Source organism: Coregonus clupeaformis, chromosome 14, assembly GCF_020615455.1.
Source record: "Coregonus clupeaformis isolate EN_2021a chromosome 14, ASM2061545v1, whole genome shotgun sequence".
Classification (NCBI taxonomy): domain Eukaryota; kingdom Metazoa; phylum Chordata; class Actinopteri; order Salmoniformes; family Salmonidae; genus Coregonus; species Coregonus clupeaformis.
This window is the reverse complement of record NC_059205.1, coordinates 4260574-4286226: the sequence shown is the minus strand read 5'-3', so window position 1 is coordinate 4286226 and position 25653 is coordinate 4260574. Positions and strand designations below refer to the sequence as shown.

Genomic DNA, 25653 nt, shown 5'->3' with positions numbered 1-25653 from the left:
TATGGGGACAGCTGAAGAACCCTTTTGGAACCCTTTTTTCTAAAAGTGTTCCCTGGACCTCGAGACTCCACATTTTATCAACTGGTGATAAGTTTTAAGCAGTTTCTTGTACTTTTTTTGTATATTTACATAAAATGAAGATATATACATGCCAGACATGCTACCTATGTTTATGACAAATGATATACAACAAGTAACGTGTGACTAGCTACAGTTGAATATGCTTTAAGTGTCGAGTGATGAAACCAATGAAAAGTATTTGATAGGAAATGGAATACAGCAACAGATCAATGCTCAAAATTCTGAGCGCTTTGTCATCTTCACACCTTTGAAAAGAGTCACCTGAAAATAATTGAAATACAATACTTGAGTTCCCTCAATCTGTGACTCCAATCTCCGCTCAATACAAAAATACACTCTTCATCTCTCTCTCTTTTTTGTACTATAAAGGTACACTGACAGAGGGGGAAATCACATCACAACATTTCATGGAACTAATATATTCTTCTAAACGTTAGAAATTGCACAAAATAACTTATTCGCACCCTTTTCTCCCCACTCTCGGTCCATACGCGTATTTGAGCTAGTAAACGGCGACAGAATGTATAAGCTTGTGCAGAGCCAGACAGGTTGATGTCCTTCCTCAAGACGCACTAGCAGCTCCTGCGGCTCCACTTCCAAAGACTCCGGAGGCGTTCAGATTTTCCTCTATGCCTGCTGTCCATCATACTGGCAAACGGCAAGCAACGTAACAGCACTTTAATGGCCCCTCTGGATCCCCCTCCCCTCCCTGTAATTGGTTCCTAGGGGTCGTAACCCCTGAAGGCCCCAGGCCTTCGGCGTTGTAGTGGGCCACTAGCGACACCATGTCAGAGTAAGCAGGGGTGGCTTAGTCCAGGGTTGCATTCCCAAGCTGGGGGACGACACTGGTGGGCTGCCCAAGGGAGGCAACCATGAAAGTTAAGTTGTGGTGGTTGGTTTTGCGGGCGCCGCCGCGGACGACTTTGGGCGGCGCCTTGGAAGAGTTCCTGAGGCTGGAACCCCTCTGTGGCTCTTGGCATCTCAGCAGCGCTCGGAAGCACCTGTGGAACTGGCATACCAGTGCGCACACACACACACACACACACACACACACACACACACACACACACACACACACACACACACACACACATGCCCATGTTACCTCGTCGGATGTGGCAGGGCTTGAAAACTATTACAGACTATAAAGGGAAGCACAGCCGCGAGCTGCCCAGTGACACAAGCCTACCAGACGAGCTAAACCACTTCTATGCTCGCGTCGAGGCAAGCAACACTGAAGCATGCATGAGAACACCAGCTGTTCCGGATGACTATGTGATCACGCTCTCCGTAGCCAATGTGAGTAAAACTTTTAAGCAGGTCAACATTTACAAGGCCGCAGGGCTAGACGGATTACCAGGACGTGTACGCCGAGCATGTGCTGACCAACTGGCAAGTGTCTTCACTGACATTTTCAACATGTCCCTGACTGAGTCTGTAATAACAACATGTTTCAAGCAGACCACCACAGTCCCTGTGCCCAAGGACACTAAGATAACCTGCCTAAATGTTTACAGACCCGTAGCACTGACGTCTGTAGCCATGAAGTGCTTTGAAAGGCTGGTCATGGCTCACATCAACACCATTATCCCAGAAACCCTAGACCCACTCCAATTTGCATACCGCCCCAACAGATCCACACTGCCCTTTCCCACCTGGACAAGAGGAACACCTATGTGAGAATGCTATTCATTGACTACAGCTCAGCGTTCAACACCATAGTGCCCTCAAAGCTCATCACTAAGCTAAGGATCCTGGGACTAAACACCTCCCTCTGCAACTGGATCCTGGACTTCCTGATGGGCCGCCCCCAGGTGGTAAGGGTAGGTGACAACACATTTGCCACGCTGATCCTCAACACGGGGGCCCCTCAGGGGTGCGTGCTCAGTTCCCTCCTGTACTCCCTGTTCACCCATGACTGTATGCCAGGCACGACTCCAACACCATCATTAAGTTTGCCGACGACACAACAGTGGTAGGCCTGATCACCGACAACGATGAGACAGCCTATAGGGAGGAGGTCAGAGACCTGGCCGTGTGGTGCCAGGATAACAACCTCTCCCTCAACGTGACCAAGACAAAGGAGATGATTGTGGACTACAGGAAAAAAAAGAGGACTGAGCACGACCCCATTTTCATCGACGGGGCTGTAGTGGAACAGGTTGAGAGCTTCAAGTGCCTTGGTGTCCACATCACCAACGAACTATCATTGTCCAAACACACCAAGACAATCGCGAAGAGGGCACGATAAAGCCTATTCCCCCTCAGGAGACTGAAAAGATTTGGCATGGGTCCTCAGATCCTCAAAACGTTCTACAGCTGCACCATCGAGAGCATCCTGACTGGCATCACCGCTTGGTATGGCAACTGCTCGGCCTCCGACCGCAAGGCACTACAGAGGGTAGTGCGTACGGCCCAGTACATCACTATACCAGGCGGTGTCAGAGGAAGGCCCTAAAAATGGTCAAAGACTCCAGCCACCCTAGTCATAGACTGTTCTCTCTGCTACCGCACGGCAAGCGGTACCGGAGCGCCAAGTCTAGTTCCAAAAGGCTTCTCAACAGCTTCTACCCCCAAGCCATTAGACTCCTGAACAGCTAATCATGGCTACCCGGACTACTTCCCACACCCACCCCATCTTTTTACGCTGCTGCTACTCTGTTAATTATTTATACATAGTCACTTTAACTCTACCCACATGTACATATTACCTCAACAACCTCAACTAGCCGGTGCCCCCGCACATTGACTCTGCACCGGTACCCCCCTATATATAGCCTCCCTACTGTTATTTTATTTGACTTCTGCTCTGTTTTTCTCAACACTTTTTTTTTGTTGTTGTTGTTTTATTTTACTTTTTGATTAAAAAATAAATGCATTGTTGGTTAAGGGCTGTAAGTAAGCATTTCACAGTAAGGTCTACACCTGTTGTATTCAGCGCATGTGACAAATAAAATGTGATTTGATTTGATTTGATTAAGGAATGGTCAGGCTAGAAAACTAACTAGTCATGGCTTTTCTTAAAATGGGAAAAACGAATAATGTGAGTATGTACTGTTGTTAGCCTTCATTCGTTACAAACAGCAGTGTTAAGGTTTAAGGACCATTATACTAATGCCCCTACTTCAAGTTGTTACCTACCCCAACTCCACAAAGACTACTTAAAATCAAATAAAATGTTATTTGTCACATACGCCGAATACAACAGGTGTAGACCTTACAGTGAAATGCTTATTTACAAGCCCTTAACCAACAATGCAGTTTTAAGAAAAATAAATGACAAAAAAATTATCATTAAAAACAATTAAAGAGCAGCAGTAAAATAACAGTAGTTTTATTTTTTTATTTTTTTTATTTCACCTTTATTTAACCAGGTAAGCCAGTTGAGAACAAGTTCTCATTTACAACTGCGACCTGGCCAAGATAAAGCAAATCAGTGCGGTAAAAACAACAACACAGAGTTACATATGGGGTAAAACAAAACATTAAGTAAAAAAAACAACAGAAAATATATATACAGTGTGTGCAAATGTAGCAAGTTATGGAGGTAAGGCAATAAATAGGCTATAGTGCAAAATAATTACAATTAGTATTAACACTGGAATAATAGATGTGCAAGAGATTATGTGCAAATAGAGATACTGGGGTGCAAAAGAGCAAAATAAATAACAATATAGGGATGAGGTAGTTGGGTGGGCTAATTTCAGATGGGCTGTGTACAGGTGCAGTGATCGGTAAGGTGCTCTGACAACTGATGCTTAAAGTTAGTGAGGGAGATAAGAGTCTCCAGCTTCAGAGATTTTTGCAATTCGTTCCAGTCATTGGCAGCAGAGAACTGGAAGGAATGGCGGCCAAAGGAGGTGTTGGCTTTGGGAATGACCAGTGAGATATACCTGCTGGAGCGCAGACTACGGGTGGGTGTTGCTATGGTGACCAATGAGCTAAGATAAGGCGGGGATTTGCCTAGCAGTGATTTATAGATGGCCTGGAGCCAGTGGGTTTGACGACGAACATGTAGTGAGGACCAGCCAACAAGAGCGTACAGGTCACAGTGGTGGGTAGTGTATGGGGCTTTGGAGACAAAACGGATGGCACTGTGATAGACTACATCCAATTTGCTGAGTAGAGTGTTGGAGGCTATTTTGTAAATGACATCGCTGAAGTCAAATATCGGTAGGATAGTCAGTTTTACGAGGGCATGTTTGGCAGCATGAGTGAAGGAGGCTTTGTTGTGAAATAGGAAGCCGATTCTAGATTTAACTTTGGATTGGAGATTCTTAATGTGAGTCTGGAATGAGAGTTTACAGTCTAACCAGACACCTAGGTATTTGTAGTTGTCCACATACTCTAGGTCAGACCCGTCGAGAGTGGTGATTCTAGTCGGGTGGGCGGGTGCCAGTGCTTCGATTGAAGAGCATGCATTTAGTTTTACTAGTGTTTAAGAGCAGTTGGAGGCTACTGAAGGAGTGTTGTATGGCATTGAAGCTCGTTTGGAGGTTTGTTAACACAGTGTCCAATGAAGGGCCAGATGTATACAAAATGGTGTCGTCTGCGTAGAGGTGGATCTGAGAGTCACCAGCAGCAAGAGCGACATCATTGATATACACGAAGAAAAGAGTCGGCCCAAGAATTGAACCCTGTGGCACCCCCATAGAGACTGCCATAGGTCCAGACAACAGGCCCTCCGATTTGACACACTGAACTCTATCTGAGAAGTAGTTGGTGAACCAGGCGAGGCAGTCATTTGAGAAACCAAGGCTATTTAGTCTGCCAATAAGAATGCGGTGGTTGACAGAGTCGAAAGCCTTGGCCAGGTCGATGAAGACGGCTGCACAGTACTGTCTATTATCGATTGCGGTTATAATATCGTTTAGGACCTTGAGCGTGGCTGAAGTGCACCCATGACCAGCTCGAAACCGGATTGCATAGCGGAGAAGGTACGGTGGGATTCGAAATGGTCGGGTGATCTGTTTGTTAACTTGGCTTTCAAATACTTTCAAAAGGCAGGGCAGGATGGATATAGGTCTGTAACAGTTTGGATCTAGAGTGTCACCCCCTTTGAAGAGGGGGATGACCGCGGAAGCTTTCCAATCTCTGGGGATCTCAGACGTTACGAAAGAGAGGTTGAACAGACTAGTAATAGGGGTTGCGACAATTTCGGCGGCTAGTTTTAGAAAGAAAGGGTCCAGATTGTCTAGCCCAGCTGATTTGTAGGGGTCCAGATTTTGCAGCTCTTTCAGAACATCAGCTGTCTGAATTTGTGTGAAGGAGAAGCGGGGGGGGGCATGGGCAAGTTGCAGCGGAGGGTGCAGAGTTGGTGGCCGGGGTAGTGGTAGCCAGGTGGAAAGCATGGCCAGCCGTAGCAAAATGCTTGTTGAAATTCTCGATTATTGTAGATTTATCGGTGGTGATAGTGTTTCCTAGCCTCAGTGCAGTGGGCAGCTGGGAGGAAGTGCTCTTATTCTCCATGGATTTTACAGTGTCCCAAAACTTTTTGGAGTTAGTGCTACAGGATGCAAATTTCTGTTTGAAAAAGTTAGCCTTTGCTTTCCTGACTGCTTGTCTATATTGGTTCCTAACTTCCCTGAAAAGTTGCATATCGTGGGGGCTATTTGATGCTAATGCAGTACGCCACAGGATGTTTTTGTGCTGGTCAAGGGCAGTCAAGTCTGAGGAGAACAAGGGGCTATATCTGTTCTTAGTTCTGTATTTTTTGAATGGGGCATGTTTATTTAAGATTGAGAGGAAATTACTTTTAAAGAACAACCAGGCATCCTCTACTGGCGGAATGAGATCTATATCCATCCAGGATACCTGGGCCAGGTCAATTAGGAAGGCCTGCTCGCTAAAGTGTTTTAGGGAGCGTTTGACAGTGATGAGGGGTGGTCGTTTGACCGCGGACCCGTTACGGACGCAGGCAATAAGGCAGTGATCGCTGAGATCCTGGTTGAAGACAGCGGAGGTGTATTTAGAGGGTAAGTTAGTCAGGATGATATCTATGAGGGTACCCATGGTTACAGATTTAGGGTTGTACCTGGTAGGTTCGTTGATAATTTGCGTGAGATTGAGGGCATCTAGTTTGGATTGTAGGATGGCCGGGGTATTAAGCATATCCCAATTTAGGTCACCAAGCAGTACGAACTCTGAGGATAAATGGGGGGCAATCAATTCACATATGGTGTCCAGGGCACAGCTGGGGGCTGAGGGGGGTCTGTAGCAAGCAGCAACAGTGAGAGACTTATTTCTGGAAAGGTGGATTTTTAGTGAGGCTGTATACAGGGGGTACCGGTTCAGAGTCAATGTGCGGGGGAACAGGTTAGTCGAGGTAATCAAGGTAATATGTACAGTGGGGAGAACAAGTATTTGATACACTGCAGATTTTGCAGGTTTTCCTACTTACAAAGCATGTAGAGGTCTGTACTTTTTATCATAGGTACACTTCAACTGTGAGAGACGGAATCTAAAAATCCAGAAAATCACATTGTATGATTTTTAAGTAATTCATTTTATTCAAATTAATTTGCATTTTATTGCATGACATAAATATTTGATCACCTACCAACCAGTAAGAATTTCGGTTCTCACAGACCTGTTAGTTTTTCTTTAAGAAGCCCTCCTGTTCTCCACTCATTACCTGTATTAACTGCACCTGTTTGAACTCGTTACCTGTATAAAAGACACCTGTACACACACTCAATCCAATAGACTCCAACCTCTCCACAATGACCAAGACCAGAGAGCTGTGTAAGGACATCAGGGATAAAATTGTAGACCTGCACAAGGCTGGGATGGGCTACAGGACAATAAGCAAGCAGCTTGGTGAGAAGGCAACAACTGTTGGCGCAATTATTAGAAAATGGAAGAAGTTCAAGATGACGGTCAATCACCCTCGGTCTGGGGCTCCATGCAAGATCTCACCTCGTGGGGCATCAATGATCATGAGGAAGGTGAGGGATCAGCCCAGAACTACACGGCAGGACCTGGTCAATGACCTGAAGAGAGCTGGGACCACAGTCTCAAAGAAAACCATTAGTAACACATTACGCCGTCATGGATTAAAATCCTGCAGCGCACGCAAGGTCCCCCCTGCTCAAGCCAGCGCATGTCCAGGCCCGTCTGAAGTTTGCCAATGACCATCTGGATGATCCAGAGGAGGAATGGGAGAAGGTTATGTGGTCTGATGAGACAAAAATAGAGCTTTTTGGTCTAAACTCCACTCGCCGTGTTTTGAGGAAGAAGAAGGATGAGTACAACCCCAAGAACACCATCCCAACCGTGAAGCATGGAGGTGGAAACATCATTCTTTGGGGATGCTTTTCTGCAAAGGGGACAGGATGACTGCACCGTATTGAGGGGAGGATGAATGGGGCCATGTATCGCGAGATCTTGGCCAACATCCTCCTTCCCTCAGTAAGAGCATTGAAGATGGGTCGTGGCTGGGTCTTCCAGCATGACAACGACCCTAAACACACAGCCAGGGCAACTAAGGAGTGGCTCCGTAAGAAGCATCTCAAGGTCCTGGAGTGGCCTAGCCAGTCTCTAGACCTGAACCCAATAGAAAATCTTTGGAGGGAGCTGAAAGTCCGTATTGCCCAGCGACAGCCCCGAAACCTGAAGGATCTGGAGAAGGTCTGTATGGAGGAGTGGGCCAAAATCCCTGCTGCAGTGTGTGCAAACCTGGTCAAGACCTACAGGAAACGTATGATCTCTGTAATTGCAAACAAAGGTTTCTGTACCAAATATTAAGTTCTGCTTTGCTGATGTGTCAAATTATGTCATGCAATAAAATGCAAATTAATTACTTACAAATCATACAATGTGATTTTCTAGATTTTTGTTTTAGATTCCGTCTCTCACAGTTGAAGTGTGCCTATGATAAAAATTACAGACCTCTACATGCTTTGTAAGTAGGAAAACCTGTAAAATCGGCAGTGTATCAAATACTTGTTCTCCCCACTGTACATGTAGGTAGAGTTAAAATGATGATAATGCCCTTTTAGTGTAAGAGCAGTTTGAAAAGACGGCCTGAAATTTCAGGCTGTTTTGGTGGGATGGAGTTTTGGCCTGCCTGGTGACATCACCATGTGGTAAATGATATAGTTAATAGCCCAATAAGAAAGAGAGTTCTAAACCTCTCTGCCAATAAAATATTGTTTTCAGTTTTCCCCTCCCCACTCAGACCACTTCCAGACAGTCCTAGCAAAATTATTGTTTGAGAAATTGCTGTTTTTCTAAAAAGCTATTTTGGTTTCTTTTGACCATTTTAATTGAAAATATTCACAGTAAGGTATTTAAATGTTACCCAGAAATTATTTGATATTGAGAAAAAAACCCGGCTGCAATGGACCTTTAAATGACATAGCAGGGCTCTACTCAAGTCACTTGAGGATTGCAGTGCTTACAGACCCAACATAACACAATAAAGAACTGACAACATTTCTGTCAGAGCATATTGGATCTGGACCTCAAAGCCAGAAATAATCAGGGACTGATTGCGACCTAATACATCGAGTGGAATCTCCGGCCAACCAGTAACACGAATCGATCAATTAACCACCAGGGAGAAAACCAAACCAACAGTACACAAAAAGGTGCTATCTAGAACCTAAAAGGGTTCTTCGGCTGTCCCCGTTCCCCAGAGGGTTCTACATAGAACCCCAAAGGGTTCTACCTGGAACTAAAAAGGGTTCTGCTATGGGGACAACCAAAACCCCTGAACCCTTTAAAAAAAATGTTTTACAAATAATGAAAGAGCAGCAGTAAAATAACAGTAATGAGGCTATATACAGGGGGTACCGGTACAGAGTCAATGTGTAGGGGCACAGGTTAGTCGAGGTAATCAAGGTAATATGTACAGTGGGGAAAAAATGTATTCAGTCAGCCACCAATTGTGCAAGTTCTCCCACTTAAAAAGATGAGAGAGGCCTGTAATTTTCATCATAGGTACACGTCAACTATGACAGACAAATTGAGAAAAATTGTCACATTGTAGGATTTTTAATGAATTTATTTGCAAATTATGGTGGAAAATAAGTATTTGGTCACCTACAAACAAGCAAGATTTCTGGCTCTAACAGACCTGTAACTTCTTCTTTAAGAGGCTCCTCTGTCCTCCACTCGTTACCTGTATTAATGGCACCTGTTTGAACTTGTTATCAGTATAAAAGACACCTGTCCACAACCTCAAACAGTCACACTCCAAACTCCACTATGGCCAAGACCAAAGAGCTGTCAAAGGACACCAGAAACAAAATTGTAGACCTGCACCAGGCTGGGAAGACTGAATCTGCAATAGGTAAGCAGCTTGGTTTGAAGAAATCAAATGTGGGAGCAATTATTAGGAAATGGAAGACATACAAGACCACTGATAATCTCCCTCGATCTGGGGCTCCACGCAAGATCTCACCCCGTGGGGTCAAAATGATCACAAGAACGGTGAGCAAAAATCCCAGTACCACACGGGGGGACCTAGTGAATGACCTGCAGAGAGCTGGGACCAAAGTAACAAAGCCTACCATCAGTAACACACTACGCCGCCAGGGACTCAAATCCTGCAGTGCGAGACGTGTCCCCCTGCTTAAGCCAGTACATGTCCAGGCCTGTCTGAAGTTTGCTAGAGTGCATTTGGATGATCCAGAAGAGGATTGGGATAATGTCATATGGTCAGATGAAACCAAAATAGAACTTTTTGGTAAAAACTCAACTCGTCGTGTTTGGAGGACAAAGAATGCTGAGTTCCATCCAAAGAACACCATACCTACTGTGAAGCATGGGGGTGGAAACATCATGCTTTGGGGCTGTTTTTCTGCAAAGGGACCAGGACGACTGATCCGTGTAAAGGAAAGAATGAATGGGGCCATGTATCGTGAGATTTTGAGTGAAAACCTCCTTCCATCAGCAAGGGCATTGAAGATGAAACGTGGCTGGGTCTTTCAGCATGACAATGATCCCAAACACACCGCCCGGGCAACGAAGGAGTGGCTTCGTAAGAAGCATTTCAAGGTCCTGGAGTGGCCTAGCCAGTCTCCAGATCTCAACCCCATAGAAAATATTTGGAGGGAGTTGAAAGTCCGTGTTGCCCAGCGACAGCCCCAAAACATCACTGCTCTAGAGGAGATCTGCATGGAGGAATGGGCCAAAATACCAGCAACAGTGTGTGAAAACCTTGTGAAGACTTACAGAAAACGCTTGACCTGTGTCATTGCCAACAAAGGGTATTTAACAAAGTATTGACAAACTTTTGTTATTGACCAAATACTTATTTTCCACCATAATTTGCAAATAAATTCATTAAAAATCCTACAATGTGATTTTCTGGATTTTTTTTCCTCATTTTGTCTGTCATAGTTGACGTGTACCTATGATGAAAATTACAGGCCTCTCTCATCTTCTTAAGTGGGAGAACTTGCACAATTGGTGGCTGACTAAATACTTTTTTCCCCCACTGTACACGTAGGTAGAGTTAAAGTGACTATGCATAGATAATAAACAGAGAGTAGCAGCAGCGTAAAAGAGGAGTGGGGGGTGGGGGGGACAATGCAAATAGTCCGGGTAGCCATTTGATTAGCTGTTCAGGAGTCTTATGGCTTAGGGGTAGAAGCTGTTAAGAAGCCTTTTGGACCTAGACTTGGTGCTCCGGTACCATTTGCCATGGGGTAGCAGAGAGAACAGTCTATGACTAGGGTGGCAGGAGTCCTTGACAACTTTTAGGGCCTTCCTCTGACACCGTCTGGTATAGAGGTCCTGGATGGCAGGAAGCTTGGCCCCAGTGATGTACTGGGCCATACGCACTACACTCTGTAGTGCCTTGCGGTCGGAGGCCGAGCAGTTGCCATACCAGGCAGTGATGCAATCAGTCAGGATGCTCTCGATGGTGCAGCTGTAGAACCTTTTGAGGATCTGAGGACCCATGCCAAATCTTTTCAGTCTCCTTAGGGGGAATAGGTTTTGTCGTGCCCTCTTCACGACTGTCTTGGTGTGTTTGGACCATGATAATTTGTTGGTGATGTGGACACAAAGGAACTTGAAGCTCTCAACCTGCTCCACTACAGCCCCGTCGATGAGAATGGGGGCGTGCTCGGTCCTCTTTTTCCTGTAGTCCACAATCATCTCCTTTGTCTTGATCACGTTGAGGGAGAGGTTGTTATCCTGGCACCATATGGCCAGGTCTCTGACCTCCTCCCTATAGGCTGTCTCATCGTTGTCGGTGATCAGGCCTACCACTGTTGTGATAGTGTTGGAGTCGTGCTTGGCCATGCAGTCATGGGTGAACAGTGAGTACAGGAGGGGACTGAGCACGCACCCCTGAGGGGCCCCAGTGTTGAGGATCAGCGTGGCAGATGTGTTGTTGCCTACCCTTACCACCTGGGGGCGGTCTGTCAGGAAGTCCAGGATCCAGTTGCAGAGGGAGGTGTTTAGTCCCAGGGTCCTTAGCTTAGTGATGAGCTTTGTGGGCACTATGGTGTTGAACGCTGAGCTGTAGTCAATGAATAGCATTCTCACATAGGTGTTCCTTTTGTCTAGGTGGGAAGGGGAAGCATGGAGTGCAATAGAGATTGCACAATCTGTGGATCTGTTGGGGCAGGTATGCAAATTGGAGTGGGTTTAATGTTTCTGGGATGATGGTGTTGATGTAAGTCTTGACCAGCCTTTCAAAGCACTTCATGGCTACAGACATGAGTGCTACGGGTCGGTAGTCATTTAGGCAGGTTACCTTAGTGTTCTTGGGCACAGGGACTATGGTGGTCTGCTTGAAATGTTGGTATTACAGACTCAGTCAGGGACAGGTTGAAAAAGTCAGTGAAGACATTTGCCAGTTGGTCAGCGCATGCTCGGAGTACATGTCCTGGTAATCCGTCCGGCCCTTCGGCCTTGTGAATGTTGACCTGTTTAAAGATCTTACTCACATCGGCTACAAACAGCGTGATCACACAGTCATCTGGAACAGCTGATGCTCTCATGCATGCTTCAGTGTTGCTTGCCTCGAAGCGAGCATATAAGTAATTTAGCTTGTCTGGTAGGCTCGTGTCACTGGGCAGCTCGCGGCTGTGCTTCCCTTTGTAGTCTGTAATAGTTTGCAAGCCCTGCAACATCCGACGAGCATCGGAGCCGGTGTAGTATGATTCCATCTTAGTCCTGTATTGACGCTTTGCCTGTTTGATGGTTTGTCGGAGGGCATAGCAGGATTTCTTATATACTTGTGTACCTGCTTGAGGTTAATCTATGCCATTTAGCATACAGTGATGCGTGCACACATTTTACGTATGGGTGGTCGCAGCAATCGAACCCACTACCCTGGTGTTACAAGCGCCATGCTCTACCAACTGAGCTACAAAATCCCATCTCCGCAGGCACAATCACATAAACTCTCCTACTTCCCGCTGACAAACAAGGGGTCCATACAAGGGAAATTAAATTAATTAGCTCTGTGACACATGACTCCCTCTCTCTTTCTCTTGAGAAGTGCAATGGTCGATAATTACGAGCAATCGGAGCCGTCTGATTGGAGACCTCCTTTCCTTTTCATGCGGAACAAAGCTGAGAGACACTAATTATTTGTACATTTCCCAAATGGAATTAAATGAAGAATTAATTACATTCTCAATCAAGAATGGAACAATTTCAGCTTTTTTCAATTGAATAAGTGTTTGCTAATGTGAGGCGCTGGAAACCTTAAATGGAAAAGCCTGCTGAGGTAAGAGGACAACAGAGACATATTTTCCCAACTGTGCCCTAACCACTACATCAAAGTCCCGTCCCAGAGAGATCAGTAATGATTACAATAAGGGACTAGATGGAGTCAGGTCTATAATTACTGGCAACCTTGATAAAGATGAGTAAAAAAGACTGTATAAAATAAATAATACAAATACTGAGCTATATTGTATTCTCAATTTTTTTTGGGAAATGTTGTTATTTTATACTAATAAAATTGCTCAGAGAAAGAGATTTTGTTTAACAAGTAATAATACAAATGATTGGCACCCATGTTTGCAATACTCCAGCACACCTCCCCTTGCAAGGATAACAGTCAGCCTTATTCTAAAATGTTTTATGAGCTTGGAAAACATGTTGGGAGGGATCTTAGACCATTCCTCCATAGAGAATCTTTCCAGATCCTTGATGTCCTTCGCCTGCACTCATGGACTCACCTCTTCAATTCAAACAACAGGTTTTCAATAGGGTTCAAACCCGAAGACTGAGATGGGCATTGCAAAATGTTGATTTTGTAGTCAATTAACCATTTCTTTGTTGATTTTGATGTGTGCTTAGGGTTATTGTCTTGCTTGTTTTTGGCTAAAATATCCTGGTACTGGGTAAAGTTCATGATGCCGTTGACCTTAACAAGGGCCCCAGGACCAGTGGAAGCAAAATAGACCCATAACATCAAAGATCCACCACCATATTTTACCGTAGGTATGAGGTACTTTTCTGCATATGCTTCTGTCTTTCAACGCCGTTATTATTTATTTTATAGTCTTTTTTTGTTCATCGTTATTACCTTTATCTTTATTTATGGGTGATTATGGACCTGACTGTAGGTCTCAAGACACTGCATGGTAAGGAGTGAGCTCCTAATAGCCGTTATAACTCATAACATAACTTGAAAGGCAAGCAACTCACATTTGAAGTTTGACCCCACTATCCCCTTAATCGAACAACGAAGTAACTTTGACACACTTTAACATTTTATATAAGTGTTAGTAAAAGTTATACAACAGCATTATATATATATTTTATAAAGACATTCTGAAAAGGAAAGCCAGGTTAAGCCTACCACAGATACGCATGGAATTCTGCATGAACATGCCATCCATATTTAAAACCCACGAAGTGATCAGGAAACTACAGGTGATCTATCTCATGTTTCACTCCAAAGTCCAGAGCTCAAAGCTCAGATATTTAATTTGTTGGAAGCAGACAGACAGACATACAGACAGACAGACTGAATTATTTAAAAAAAAAACTCTGGATCCCGTTTTAAAAGCACAACAATGAGGCCATTGGTTTGTTTTTATTCCAGGCATGCACAGATACAGATGGAGACAGAGACCTTGGTAGAAACCTTGGCCCAGGCTGAACATTCACAACCCTCCTGTCCTGTACCGCCATCTTAAGAGCTCTGATGTCACATCCCTTATGAAAACGTAGTGTACTTAGTATACTCAGCGTGTTTCATGTATACTTATAGTCTACTACATTTCCTCAAGAGAAGTCAAAAAGTAGAGTACCCAACGGCACCGCTGCCTCTTCAGACGGAATACACAGAAACACACCCGCACACACACACACACGCACACGCACGCGCGCACACACGCACGCACACGCACACGCACACACACACACACACACGCACACACACACACACACACACACACACACACGCACACACACACACACACACACACACGCACACACACAGAAAATACCATCCAGACAAAACCAAGATACAGTAACACAGATCCACAGTACGTTTGCAAAGTAAACAATCCCCATCTCATGATGTCATATTGGAGAGGCTAGAGATTGGCATGAGGTGTACAGAACCTCTATGATCTTGTTGAGCATCTCCTGGTTTTGTCAGCTGTCAAAACACAAACCCTCCTGGGGAGAGGATGGCTAGACGAGTGAGAGATGGAAAGCAGAGTAGGAGACAGCAAAAGGCCTTATACTGTATGGGTGAAACAGGAAAACATCAATAGAGTGTCTAAGACCAGGATGGAAAGAAGTGAGATATGTAGGTGGAATGAGAGAAGTTGTGAGAAAGTTTGTCATGAACTTTGACTGTTCTGGTCAGGTTCAGTGCAGTGAAGCTAGATCTAGATGTCTCATTGGCACTGGATGAAAACACCTGAGCGGTAATGTCACGAAGAGTAGTGGAGGAGCTGGTTAGTGCCGGGGCTAGCTCTGCAAACACAGGAGTTTATATAAGGCCGGGAGTCAATCCGAGTGCTCTAGTCGACAATGGAGATTCACGGTAGATTGAAGGTAAACGCTGCAGATGGCAGCTCAATTGAAAATTCTAAATTAAAGCGCAATCAGTAGTTGAAACAATAATAAAGCGTACTCCCTGCCCCTGTTTCAGTAAAAAGCTGAGGGACGAGGATGAAGAAATGAAACCACTCTCAAATTCATAGACAGCGCTAACGGCTGTTATAGTTGTAATGGTTTGAGGCTATACAGCGTTTCTTCACACTTACGTTGTTTACAAACATTAGAGTAAAACAAGCTTATATTTTGGGTTCTGATGGCGTACAACAGTTGAACTAAGCTCATGAGGCATTTATAAGTTATATATCGACGGGTGCATATAATTAATTTATAAGTCCAAAAATTGATGTAGCAACTGCAGATTGCTCCTTTAAATATCAAGCGTGATATGGCACGGTTTCGGGTTGAATACCAGCCTAGGTTTTAGTATATTTCTTTTTTTTATGTCTTGTGTACTGAAATACAATATTCTATCTACCGCTGTGCCCCAAAAGTTCAGACTTTTATCCAAACAAAAACGTGTTATATATTTATTAGCTTAGAATGTTGCGGGAATGTTACTGTGTTCCTCACAGAAATAGATTAGGCTTGAATCAGGGGGAGGATAGACAAAGATCACATCACGGATTCAAGTTTGTACCCTAGGCCTAGAGACAGATCATAAAACCAACAGAAAATATACTGTATTTTTAATTTAGATTTTTTTTTTACATAATCCTGATGCCTGTATTTTTTTTGTACTTGGCTCGGAATAGCTAACTAAAGAATCAAAAGCATTTCAGTCAAATCGAATTTAAACGAGTTAAACGATATGAGCTGACAGAGCGACGTGGAGCTTTCTTTTCAAGCTACAGCAGTTAACCTGCAACTTAATTTGACACTCATGCAACTTAATTTGATTTAATATACTCCCCGAATGTTGTGAATTATCTTCCAACCGTGCAACGCAATATAAAAATGATTCGGTCTATGAAATGTGAAATCGGTCCGTAGAAATCATTCTCACACGGAGCTTTCCACACATATTATGGCTTTACAGTTACTGTGGAGAAGGTGGAGAAGGTGTAGAAGGTGGAGAAGGTGGAGAAAGGGGAAAAAGTTGAAGAAGGTGGAGAAGGTGCTTTTAGTTTCCTTAAGTGTCCTTGCGTCAATGACCTTTGAAATATCTGAATCCTTTATAATGTAATGTTATTTGTGGGTAGCACTTCATAATAACTCCATGTAATAAAGCATTTATAAAGGATTAGTCAATAGTTTATTCATAATTCATTCATCATTACTTCAATCATAAGATGTTTACTATAGGTCCTTATAAACCATTTACTAATCATTAGTAAAACAAATTGTTGTGTGTGTGTGTGGGGGGACTATTTTGGGGCTATTTATACTTTATAAATACTTTATAAATGTTTTGAGTGACCAGTGTAATATCTCACAGAAATATGGACATGTTATTGGTAGACATTCCAGCAGTCCCTGATGCACCTTAAGGTCTCAAAATGGCCTAGAACATATCAATCGTAAAATAATAATCACACAACACAGGATGTTAAAAGAAATACACTGAGTATACAAAACATTAAGAACATGCAATAGACTGATCAGGTGAATCCAGGTGAAAGCTATGATCCCTGACTGATGTCATCTGTTAAATCCACTTCAATCAGTGTAGATGAAGGGGAGGAGACAGGTTAAAGAAGGATTTTTAAGCCTTGAAACAATTGAGACATGGGATTGTGCATTGGGCAATTCAATATTAGGAAGGTGTCACTAATGTTTGGTATACCCAGTGTATATAAAATATTTTATTCACAAAAACAGTTGTGAAACAACTGTTGCAAGGACTTGAGGAAGAGCTGTTATGTGAATGTTTTGCTAATGTTGTCAACCTCGCTAACATGAGCTAATCATAAAGCAGGGAGATGTAGCCTACGCACAACAGCTGGCTGGACCAGACAGTTTTTCTCTAGTGGATTTTTATGCCTTCATTACTTCTGTTATGTGATTGAGGTAGAAACGTTATTGTTTGATTTGCCGGTAGAAATGTTAGATGTATAACCTTTAAATGCTTCGAGCGCTTTGTTATTTTGACCACAGACTATTTTCACTTTGTTTGGCAGCACCTTTACTGTGCCTTTAAAAGTAACTCTAAACATAATGGAATAGTTCAGCAAAATAATATATTTGGATATTTGTTTCCTTACCTTATAAGCAACAGGAAATGTGAATTATTGTGTGGATTATATTTAATGGACATTTTTGTAGGGGTTGAAAAACGTTTAGTCGGGGCAATTCAAGTCTGACATTTTAAAGTGGAAATTACAAACTTTAGAAGCCTTTTTAAACCTCAAATACACTACAAGTTTGCATTTTCTGCTGTGCAGGACTTTCCTGCAAAAACAGGGTGATCCAATTTAGATCCTGCATATTTATGCTCATTTTTATAGCAATTTTAACAATACCCATCTGCAATATCCTTGGCCACCTTCACTGTGCTAAGAGGGAGAGAAGTAGCAAATTGTACTCACCACATGCACACTGCCATACCTCCGTCCAGAGGGAAATGATCTGTCTTCGACGATTGTTGCAGTGTAGTAGGTCTTCAGTGGGACAAACATATGCCCCTACTTGTATCTGTACAGCATTTTTAGTCTTTAACTCGCCTCAACTCACAGTTTCCATAGTAACGGGCTGGGAGGAATTGAAGACTGAAAATGACATACAGGACATTCCGATGAGCGGGCTCAAAACTTCCTGAAAGGTCAGCCATTGGTGGGATGTATAATTGAAAGTGGTACGATGAGACATTGGAACATTCATGCTGTCATTACATAGCATTATATCAAAAATATTTATTGCATTAATATCGAGCTTGTGAGCAAGAAACCTACATTAAAGACATAGAGGGCTTTCAACTCTGAACACCAGTGTTTTACTGTTGAGTAAAAGTTGCACTTGGGACACACAACGCTGGACTCATAGGAAAAAGTTCAAAGAGATGTATGTACATAGCTACCTCAATTACCTCGTAACCCTGCACATCGACTCTGTACTGGTACTCACTGTATATAGCCATGTTATTACCTGGTACTCACTGTATATAGCCATGTTATTACCTGGTACTTCCTGTATATAGCCATGTTATTACCTGGTACTCTCTGTATACAGCCATGTTATTACCTGGTACTCCCTGTATATAACCATGTTATTACCTGGTACTCCCTGTATATAACCATGTTATTACCTGGTACTCCCTGTATATAGCCATGTTATTACCTGGTACTCCCTGTATATAGCCATGTTATTACCTGGTACTCCCTGTATACAGCCATGGTATTACCTGGTACTCACTGTATATAGCCATGTTATTACCTGGTACTCCCTGTATATAGCCATGTTATTACCTGGTACTCCCTGTATATAGCCATGTTATTACCTGGTACTCCCTGTATATAGCCATGTTATTACCTGGTACTCCCTGTATATAGCCATGTTATTACCTGGTACTCCCTGTATACAGCCATGTTATTACCTGGTACTCCCTGTATATAACCATGTTATTACCTGGTACTCCCTGTATATAGCCATGTTATTACCTGGTACTCCCTGTATATAGCCATGTTATTACCTGGTACTCCCTGTATATAGCCATGTTATTACCTGGTACTCCCTGTATATAGCCATGTTATTACCTGGTACTCCCTGTATACAGCCATGTTATTACCTGGTACTCCCTGTATACAGCCATGTTATTACCTGGTACTCCCTGTATACAGCCATGTTATTACCTGGTACTCCCTGTATACAGCCATGTTATTACCTGGTACTCCCTGTATATAACCATGTTATTACCTGGTACTCCCTGTATATAGCCATGTTATTACCTGGTACTCCCTGTATATAGCCATGTTATTACCTGGTACTCCCTGTATATAACCATGTTATTACCTGGTACTCCCTGTATATAGCCATGTTATTACCTGGTACTCCCTGTATACAGCCATGTTATTACCTGGTACTCCCTGTATACAGCCATGTTATTACCTGGTACTCCCTGTATACAGCCATGTTATTACCTGGTACTCCCTGTATATAACCATGTTATTACCTGGTACTCCCTGTATACAGCCATGTTATTACCTGGTACTCCCTGTATATAGCCATGTTATTACCTGGTACTCCCTGTATATAGCCATGTTATTACCTGGTACTCCCTGTATATAGCCATGTTATTACCTGGTACTCCCTGTATATAACCATGTTATTACCTGGTACTCCCTGTATATAGTCATGTTATTACCTGGTACTCCCTGTATATAACCATGTTATTACCTGGTACTCCCTGTATATAGCCATGTTATTACCTGGTACTCCCTGTATATAGCCATGGTATTACCTGGTACTCCCTGTATATAGTCATGTTATTACCTGGTACTCCCTGTATATAACCATGTTATTACCTGGTACTCCCTGTATATAACCATGTTATTACCTGGTACTCCCTGTATATAGCCATGTTATTACCTGGTACTCCATGTATATAGCCATGTTATTACCTGGTACTCCCTGTATATAGCCATGTTATTACCTGGTACTCCCTGTATATAGCCATGTTATTACCTGGTACTCCCTGTATATAACCATGTTATTACCTGGTGCTCCCTGTATATAGTCATGTTATTACCTGGTACTCCCTGTATATAACCATGTTATTACCTGGTACTCCCTGTATATAGCCATGTTATTACCTGGTACTCCCTGTATATAGCCATGGTATTACCTGGTACTCCCTGTATATAGTCATGTTATTACCTGGTACTCCCTGTATATAACCATGTTATTACCTGGTACTCCCTGTATATAACCATGTTATTACCTGGTACTCCCTGTATATAGCCATGTTATCACCTGGTACTCCCTGTATATAGCCATGTTATCACCTGGTACTCCCTGTATATAGCCATGTTATTACCTGGTACTCCCTGTATATAGCCATGTTATTACCTGGTACTCCCTGTATATAGCCATGTTATTACCTGGTACTCGCTGTATATAGCCATGTTATTTTTACTTGTTGTTGTTATTCATTATTCACTGTGTATTTATTCCTTGTATTTCTATTTTGATTTATTTTGTATCTTTAAGTCTGTTGAAAAAAGGACCCGTAACTTAACATTTCACTGTTAGTCTACACCTGTTGTGTGACAAATCCAATGTTATTTTATTTGTTGGCTGCAAGGAATACTGATTTGGGCGGCTCATTTCCCACCAGATTTGTCCCCCATCTGACCTGGGATTTGAATTGACAATTCTCTTGTTGCTGGCCTGCCTCTCTGACCTCTGTGCTACCTCTCTGACCTCGGGGCTACCTCTCTGACCTCTGGGCTACCTTCCGCCCCCATATTACTGACTTCATACACTTATTTTAGATTATAGACTGAACATCCATTTGCCTTTGAGCTGTGTATAAAATTATCATTTATCGTGATTGTGTTAGCCATATTAGTTCACTGAATACTTCAAGTTATATTGAGGCTGTCTTTATTTTATGAGTCAAGATTTCATGCTCTAGTTCACTAATACCTTCGTAGGTATAATTCTGTGGGCCTAATTCAGATAATGCATGTCATAACAACAAGATGCCCAGAGCTCTCCTCACCCGCAAAATTTCAGTTGCATGTCGCACCCTACACTACACTTATCTGTCTAATGCATGTGCGTAGCTGACCCGCTCCATAGCAAGCTGCTCTATCCATTGGTGAAGTAATTTGATGTCGAGCTAAATAAAAAAATAAAAATCAGAAGTTTAAAAAGGAACAGAAAGGAACGATATGAACTGTTACTTTTTTTTGTTGATCAAACCGGTTCAGAACTTGACTTTGCTGGTCAGAACAGTGGAACGAAACAAAATAAATAATGGTTCTGTTCAGAACGAAACGATTGGAAAATAATTTAGGTTGCAACCCTTGCAATGTGGCAGTTCTTTCAAGTTTCAACTTTTGAGTTACAGACATTTCCCTCCTCTAAGTTGGCACGGCTTGATGTTTCTGGGAATAAATAAAATGTCCCTAACAACAACTGCATACAGAGAAATACCCTTCTTCATACACTTTGCCCACAGGAAGACCAGTTGATAGCCCACTTTGCCCACAGGAAGACCAGTTGATAGCCCACTTTGCCCACAGGAAGACCAGTTGATAACCCACTCTGCCCACAGGAAGACCAGCTGATAGCCCACTTTGCCCACAGGAAGACCAGTTGATAACCCACTCTGCCCACAGTAAGACCAGCTGATAACCCACTCTGCCCACAGTAAAACCATCTGATAATCCACTCTGCCCACAGTAAAACCATCTGATAATCCACTCTGCCCACAGTAAAACCATCTGATAATCCACTCTGCCCACAGTAAGACCATCTGATAATCCACTCTGCCCACAGTAAGACCAGCTGATAATCCACTCTGCCCACAGTAAAACCATCTGATAATCCACTCTGCCCACAGTAAGACCATCTGATAATCCACTCTGCCCACAGTAAAACCATCTGATAATCCACTCTGCCCACAGTAAAACCATCTGATAATCCACTCTGCCCACAGTAAAACCATCTGATAATCCACTCTGCCCACAGTAAAACCATCTGATAATCCACTCTGCCCACAGTAAAACCATCTGATAATCCACTCTGCCCACAGTAAAACCATCTGATAATCCACTCTGCCCACAGTAAAACCATCTGATAATCCACTCTGCCCACAGTAAAACCATCTGATAATCCACTCTGCCCACAGTAAAACCATCTGATAATCCACTCTGCCCACAGTAAAACCATCTGATAATCCACTCTGCCCACAGTAAAACCATCTGATAATGTGAGTCAGTTTTACTGATTGATAAGGGAACAACACTAGGATAACATCACATGAATGTGTAGCCTAAGTGATACCAATAAATTAGATTTGAGAGATCTTATCAGAAACAAATAAAAGTGAAGTGGGTGAGTGATGTTGTTTCATAAGTTGTTAAACATACAAGATCAACCAATTATTTTTGACAGTTGGTCGTATTGAGAGAAAGATGCTGTCTCAATGGCAAAAATAAAACTGACGACCTCTAATTACGTTGATTGTCTCCGATTGATTGGCTGTTTGCTTATGAGGACATGCAGAAATGGACCGTTACGCTCTGATGAAGGGTTGAACATCGTAGACAAAATGCATCAGCAGACATATACAATGGGGTCCAAAATTATATGACACCCTTGATAAAGATGAGCAATAATGACTGTATAAAATAAATAATTTTAAATACTGAGCTATATTGTATGAAAAAAAATGAAATTATATTATTTTATACTATTACAAATGCTTAGAGAGATTTTGTTTAAAATAGCCCCATAACATCAAAGATCCACCACCATATTTTACAGTAGGTATGGGGTTATTTCGACGCCAAACCCACCACTGGTGTGCGAAGCTCAAACACCTGGAGTTTGCTAAACGGCATTGGAACTTGGATTGGAACCGGTGCTTTGGTCAGGTGACATGAAAATATCCTTCGCACACCAGCGGTGAGTTTGGCATCGAAATGAGAAATGCATAAGTGGGAAAGAACCCCATACCTACTGTAAAATATGGTGCTGGGTCTTTGATGTTATGGGGCTGTTCTGCGACCATGTCTCACAGCTGTTTACTGGTGAAGGTGTACTGAAGGTGTATTAACACGGAAAGGTTAATAACCCTATTTCTCTCACTTTTCTTTTGTATTCATGTGGATGATTACGACCGTGTTTCTCTCACCTAGTTGTGAACATATTAGGTGACCCCATGGTGTAATGTTACGTTATGACCGTCATGTAGGAGTATGAAAATGTATGCACTCACTAACTGTAAGTCCCTCTGACTAAAATGTAAATGTAGGTGACCCCATGGTGTAATGTTACAATTATGTCAAGATGTAACCCACAGCTTGGCTAGGGTATCAAAAGAATGTAACCTTTCCCCTAATTCGCAGGTTTTCCAGAAATATCAAGAATCCTCCAACCTGGATATCTGGAAAACCTGAGAATTTTGCAAGTATGACAATTACATTCTAACAGTGACAAGCACGATTATCTATCTCACCTGCTTGTTCATGAAGATATAGATAACGGGGTTGATGACCGTGCTGGTCTTGGCCATGATCGCGGGCACGATGCTGGCCTCGGGGGTGACCAGGCCCGGGCGTCCGAAGGTCGCCAGCAAGGCCATGACCCCATAAGGCAACCAGCACATCAGGTACACCATCACCATGACGACCACCATGATGAGAACACGCTGCTCCCTCTTCCTGCTCATAGTTGTGTTGATTCCGCTAACCTGCGGAGGCAATAAGCAGGGGGGGAGAGAGGAAGAAGACATGTGCAGTCGATGAAAGAGAAAGAGACCAGAGGAAAAATAGGTAACAGAGAAGCATAGAAAGACAGGAAGTGTGAGAGTACAACCTTTAGAATGTCACTCTGTCACTTTAGAATGTCACTTTAGAATGTCACTCTTGCAGACACGGGGAACGCACTATGCATCAGAGTGGAATCAGAGAAAGACAGTGAAGGGAATGAGATGGAGTGGCTTTTCCTTGATCACTTTTCCCAGACAGGCACGTTCTGACAAACACACACAAAGTGCATTGTCTGTTTAGCTTCTGGTGTGTGACAGGAATCCTAATTTCTTGACTTTTCCCCCAAACGTAAACAGGAACGGAGTAAAACACATAAAGCACATGGAAACCATGGAAACCATGGAAACCATGGAAACCACATGACTCCATTCCATTTATTCCATTCCAGACGTTACAATGAGCCCGCCACCTATAGCTCCTCCCACCAGCCTCCTCTGGTGCCGAACAATGGAGATGCCGATATTCAAACACTGTTTAGATTTGGGGGATTGTCTCCCGAGTGGCGCAGTGGTCTAAGGCTGTGCCACTAGTTCGAATCCAGGCTCTGTCGCAGCTGGCCGCGACCGGGAGACCCATGGGGCGGCGCACAATTGGCCCAGGGTAGGGGAGGGAATGGCCGGCAGGGATGTAGCTCAGTTGGTAGAGCACGGCGTTTGCAATGCCAGGGTTGTGGGTTCGATTCCCACGGCGGGCCAGTATGAAAAATAAATAAAAATAACCATAAAAAAAAGGTTAAACAAATAACAATGTATGCTCTCAATAACTGTAAGTCGCTCTGGATGAGAGCGTCTGCTAAATGACTAAAATGTAATTACAATGAGCCTGTCCTCCTATAGCTCCTCCCACCAGCCTCCACTGTTAGGCTCAGGGACACATGTCTCATGGCTGGATTCTAAGGAACACACACTGTAGAAACACAACCCGCTGGGCTTCTTGCTCTTCACAAACATGAGCTGTTAATATTTCACTGTCTGTGTTGTTTCCTGATGGCCGCCCATCAGCTAACAGTGAAATGCTTACTGATGGACCTTCACAACAATACAGAGAGAAAAACGGAGAACTAATAGAAAGATAATAACACCAGGAATAAATACACAAGTTTCCACGGAGACAGACACCGACAAAAACCCAGGTTCAAAAGGCCTCAGTGCTACCATGATTTAGGGGATTGGAGTGTTTTCAGCCACCCAAACAAACATCAGAAAAAAACTATTACTGAAGCATGAAACAACATCCATCAATCACTAAATCTCATGACAGCGAGATTCACTCAGTCCATCTCTGCCTGTCTCTCCAAAGACAACCCTGTGATGATTTATGTTGGAGGTCTCTTCCCACTCCCCTATGCATTGTGTGTTAGGGTTAGGGTTAACTAGGCACTAGTGAGCATGGGAGTATTATCACATTTCAATGTTTTTTGATATACAGTGCATTCGGAAAGTATTCAGACCCCCTTCCCTTTTTCCACATGTATTTAAAAAAAAGTTTTGCTCATCAATGTACACACAATACCCCATAATGACAAAGCGAGACCAGGTTTTTAGAAATTTTTGCAAACGTATTAAAAATTAAAAACGGAAATTATTTAAACAAGTATTCAGACCCTTTGCTATGAGACTCGAAATTGAGCTCAGGTGCATCCTGTTTCCATTGATCATCCTTGAGATGTTTCTACAACTTGATTGGAGTCAACCTGTGGTAAATTCAATTGATTGGACATGATTTGGAAAGGCACACACCTGTCTATATAAGGTCCTACAGTTGACAGGGCATGTCAGAGCAAAAACACAAGCCATGAGGTCGAAGGAATTGCCCGTAGAGCTCCGATACAGGATTGTGTCGAGGCAGAGATATGGGGAAGGGTACCAAAAAATGTCTGCAGCATTGAAGGTCCCCAAGAAGATAGTGGCCTCCATCATTCTTAAATGGAAGAAGTTTGGAACCACCAAGACTCTTCCTAGAGCTGGCCGCCCAGCCAAACTGAGCAATCGGGAGAGGGCCTTGGTCAGGGAGGTGACGAAGAGTTCCTCTATGATGATGGGAGAACCTTCCAGAAGGATAACCATCTCTGCAGCACTCCACCAATCAGGCCTTTATGGTAGGGTGGCCAGAACGGAACCACTCCTCAGTAAAAGGCACATGA

The 25653-nt window shown here is 43.2% G+C and overlaps 1 protein-coding gene across 1 annotated transcript; it reads right to left on the bottom strand.

The window, feature by feature from the left end:
• On the bottom strand, nucleotides 1-23422 carry LOC121581404 (pineal opsin-like). The gene is made up of 2 exons (XM_041896912.2): nucleotides 23198-23422; nucleotides 1-1090 (listed from the first exon to the last, which is right to left on the bottom strand). The coding sequence occupies exons 1-2, from the start codon at nucleotides 23408-23410 to the stop codon at nucleotides 890-892; spliced, it is 414 nt and encodes a 137-aa protein (XP_041752846.1). The 5' UTR covers nucleotides 23411-23422; the 3' UTR covers nucleotides 1-889.
• Between the last annotated feature and the right edge of the window lie 2231 nt (nucleotides 23423-25653).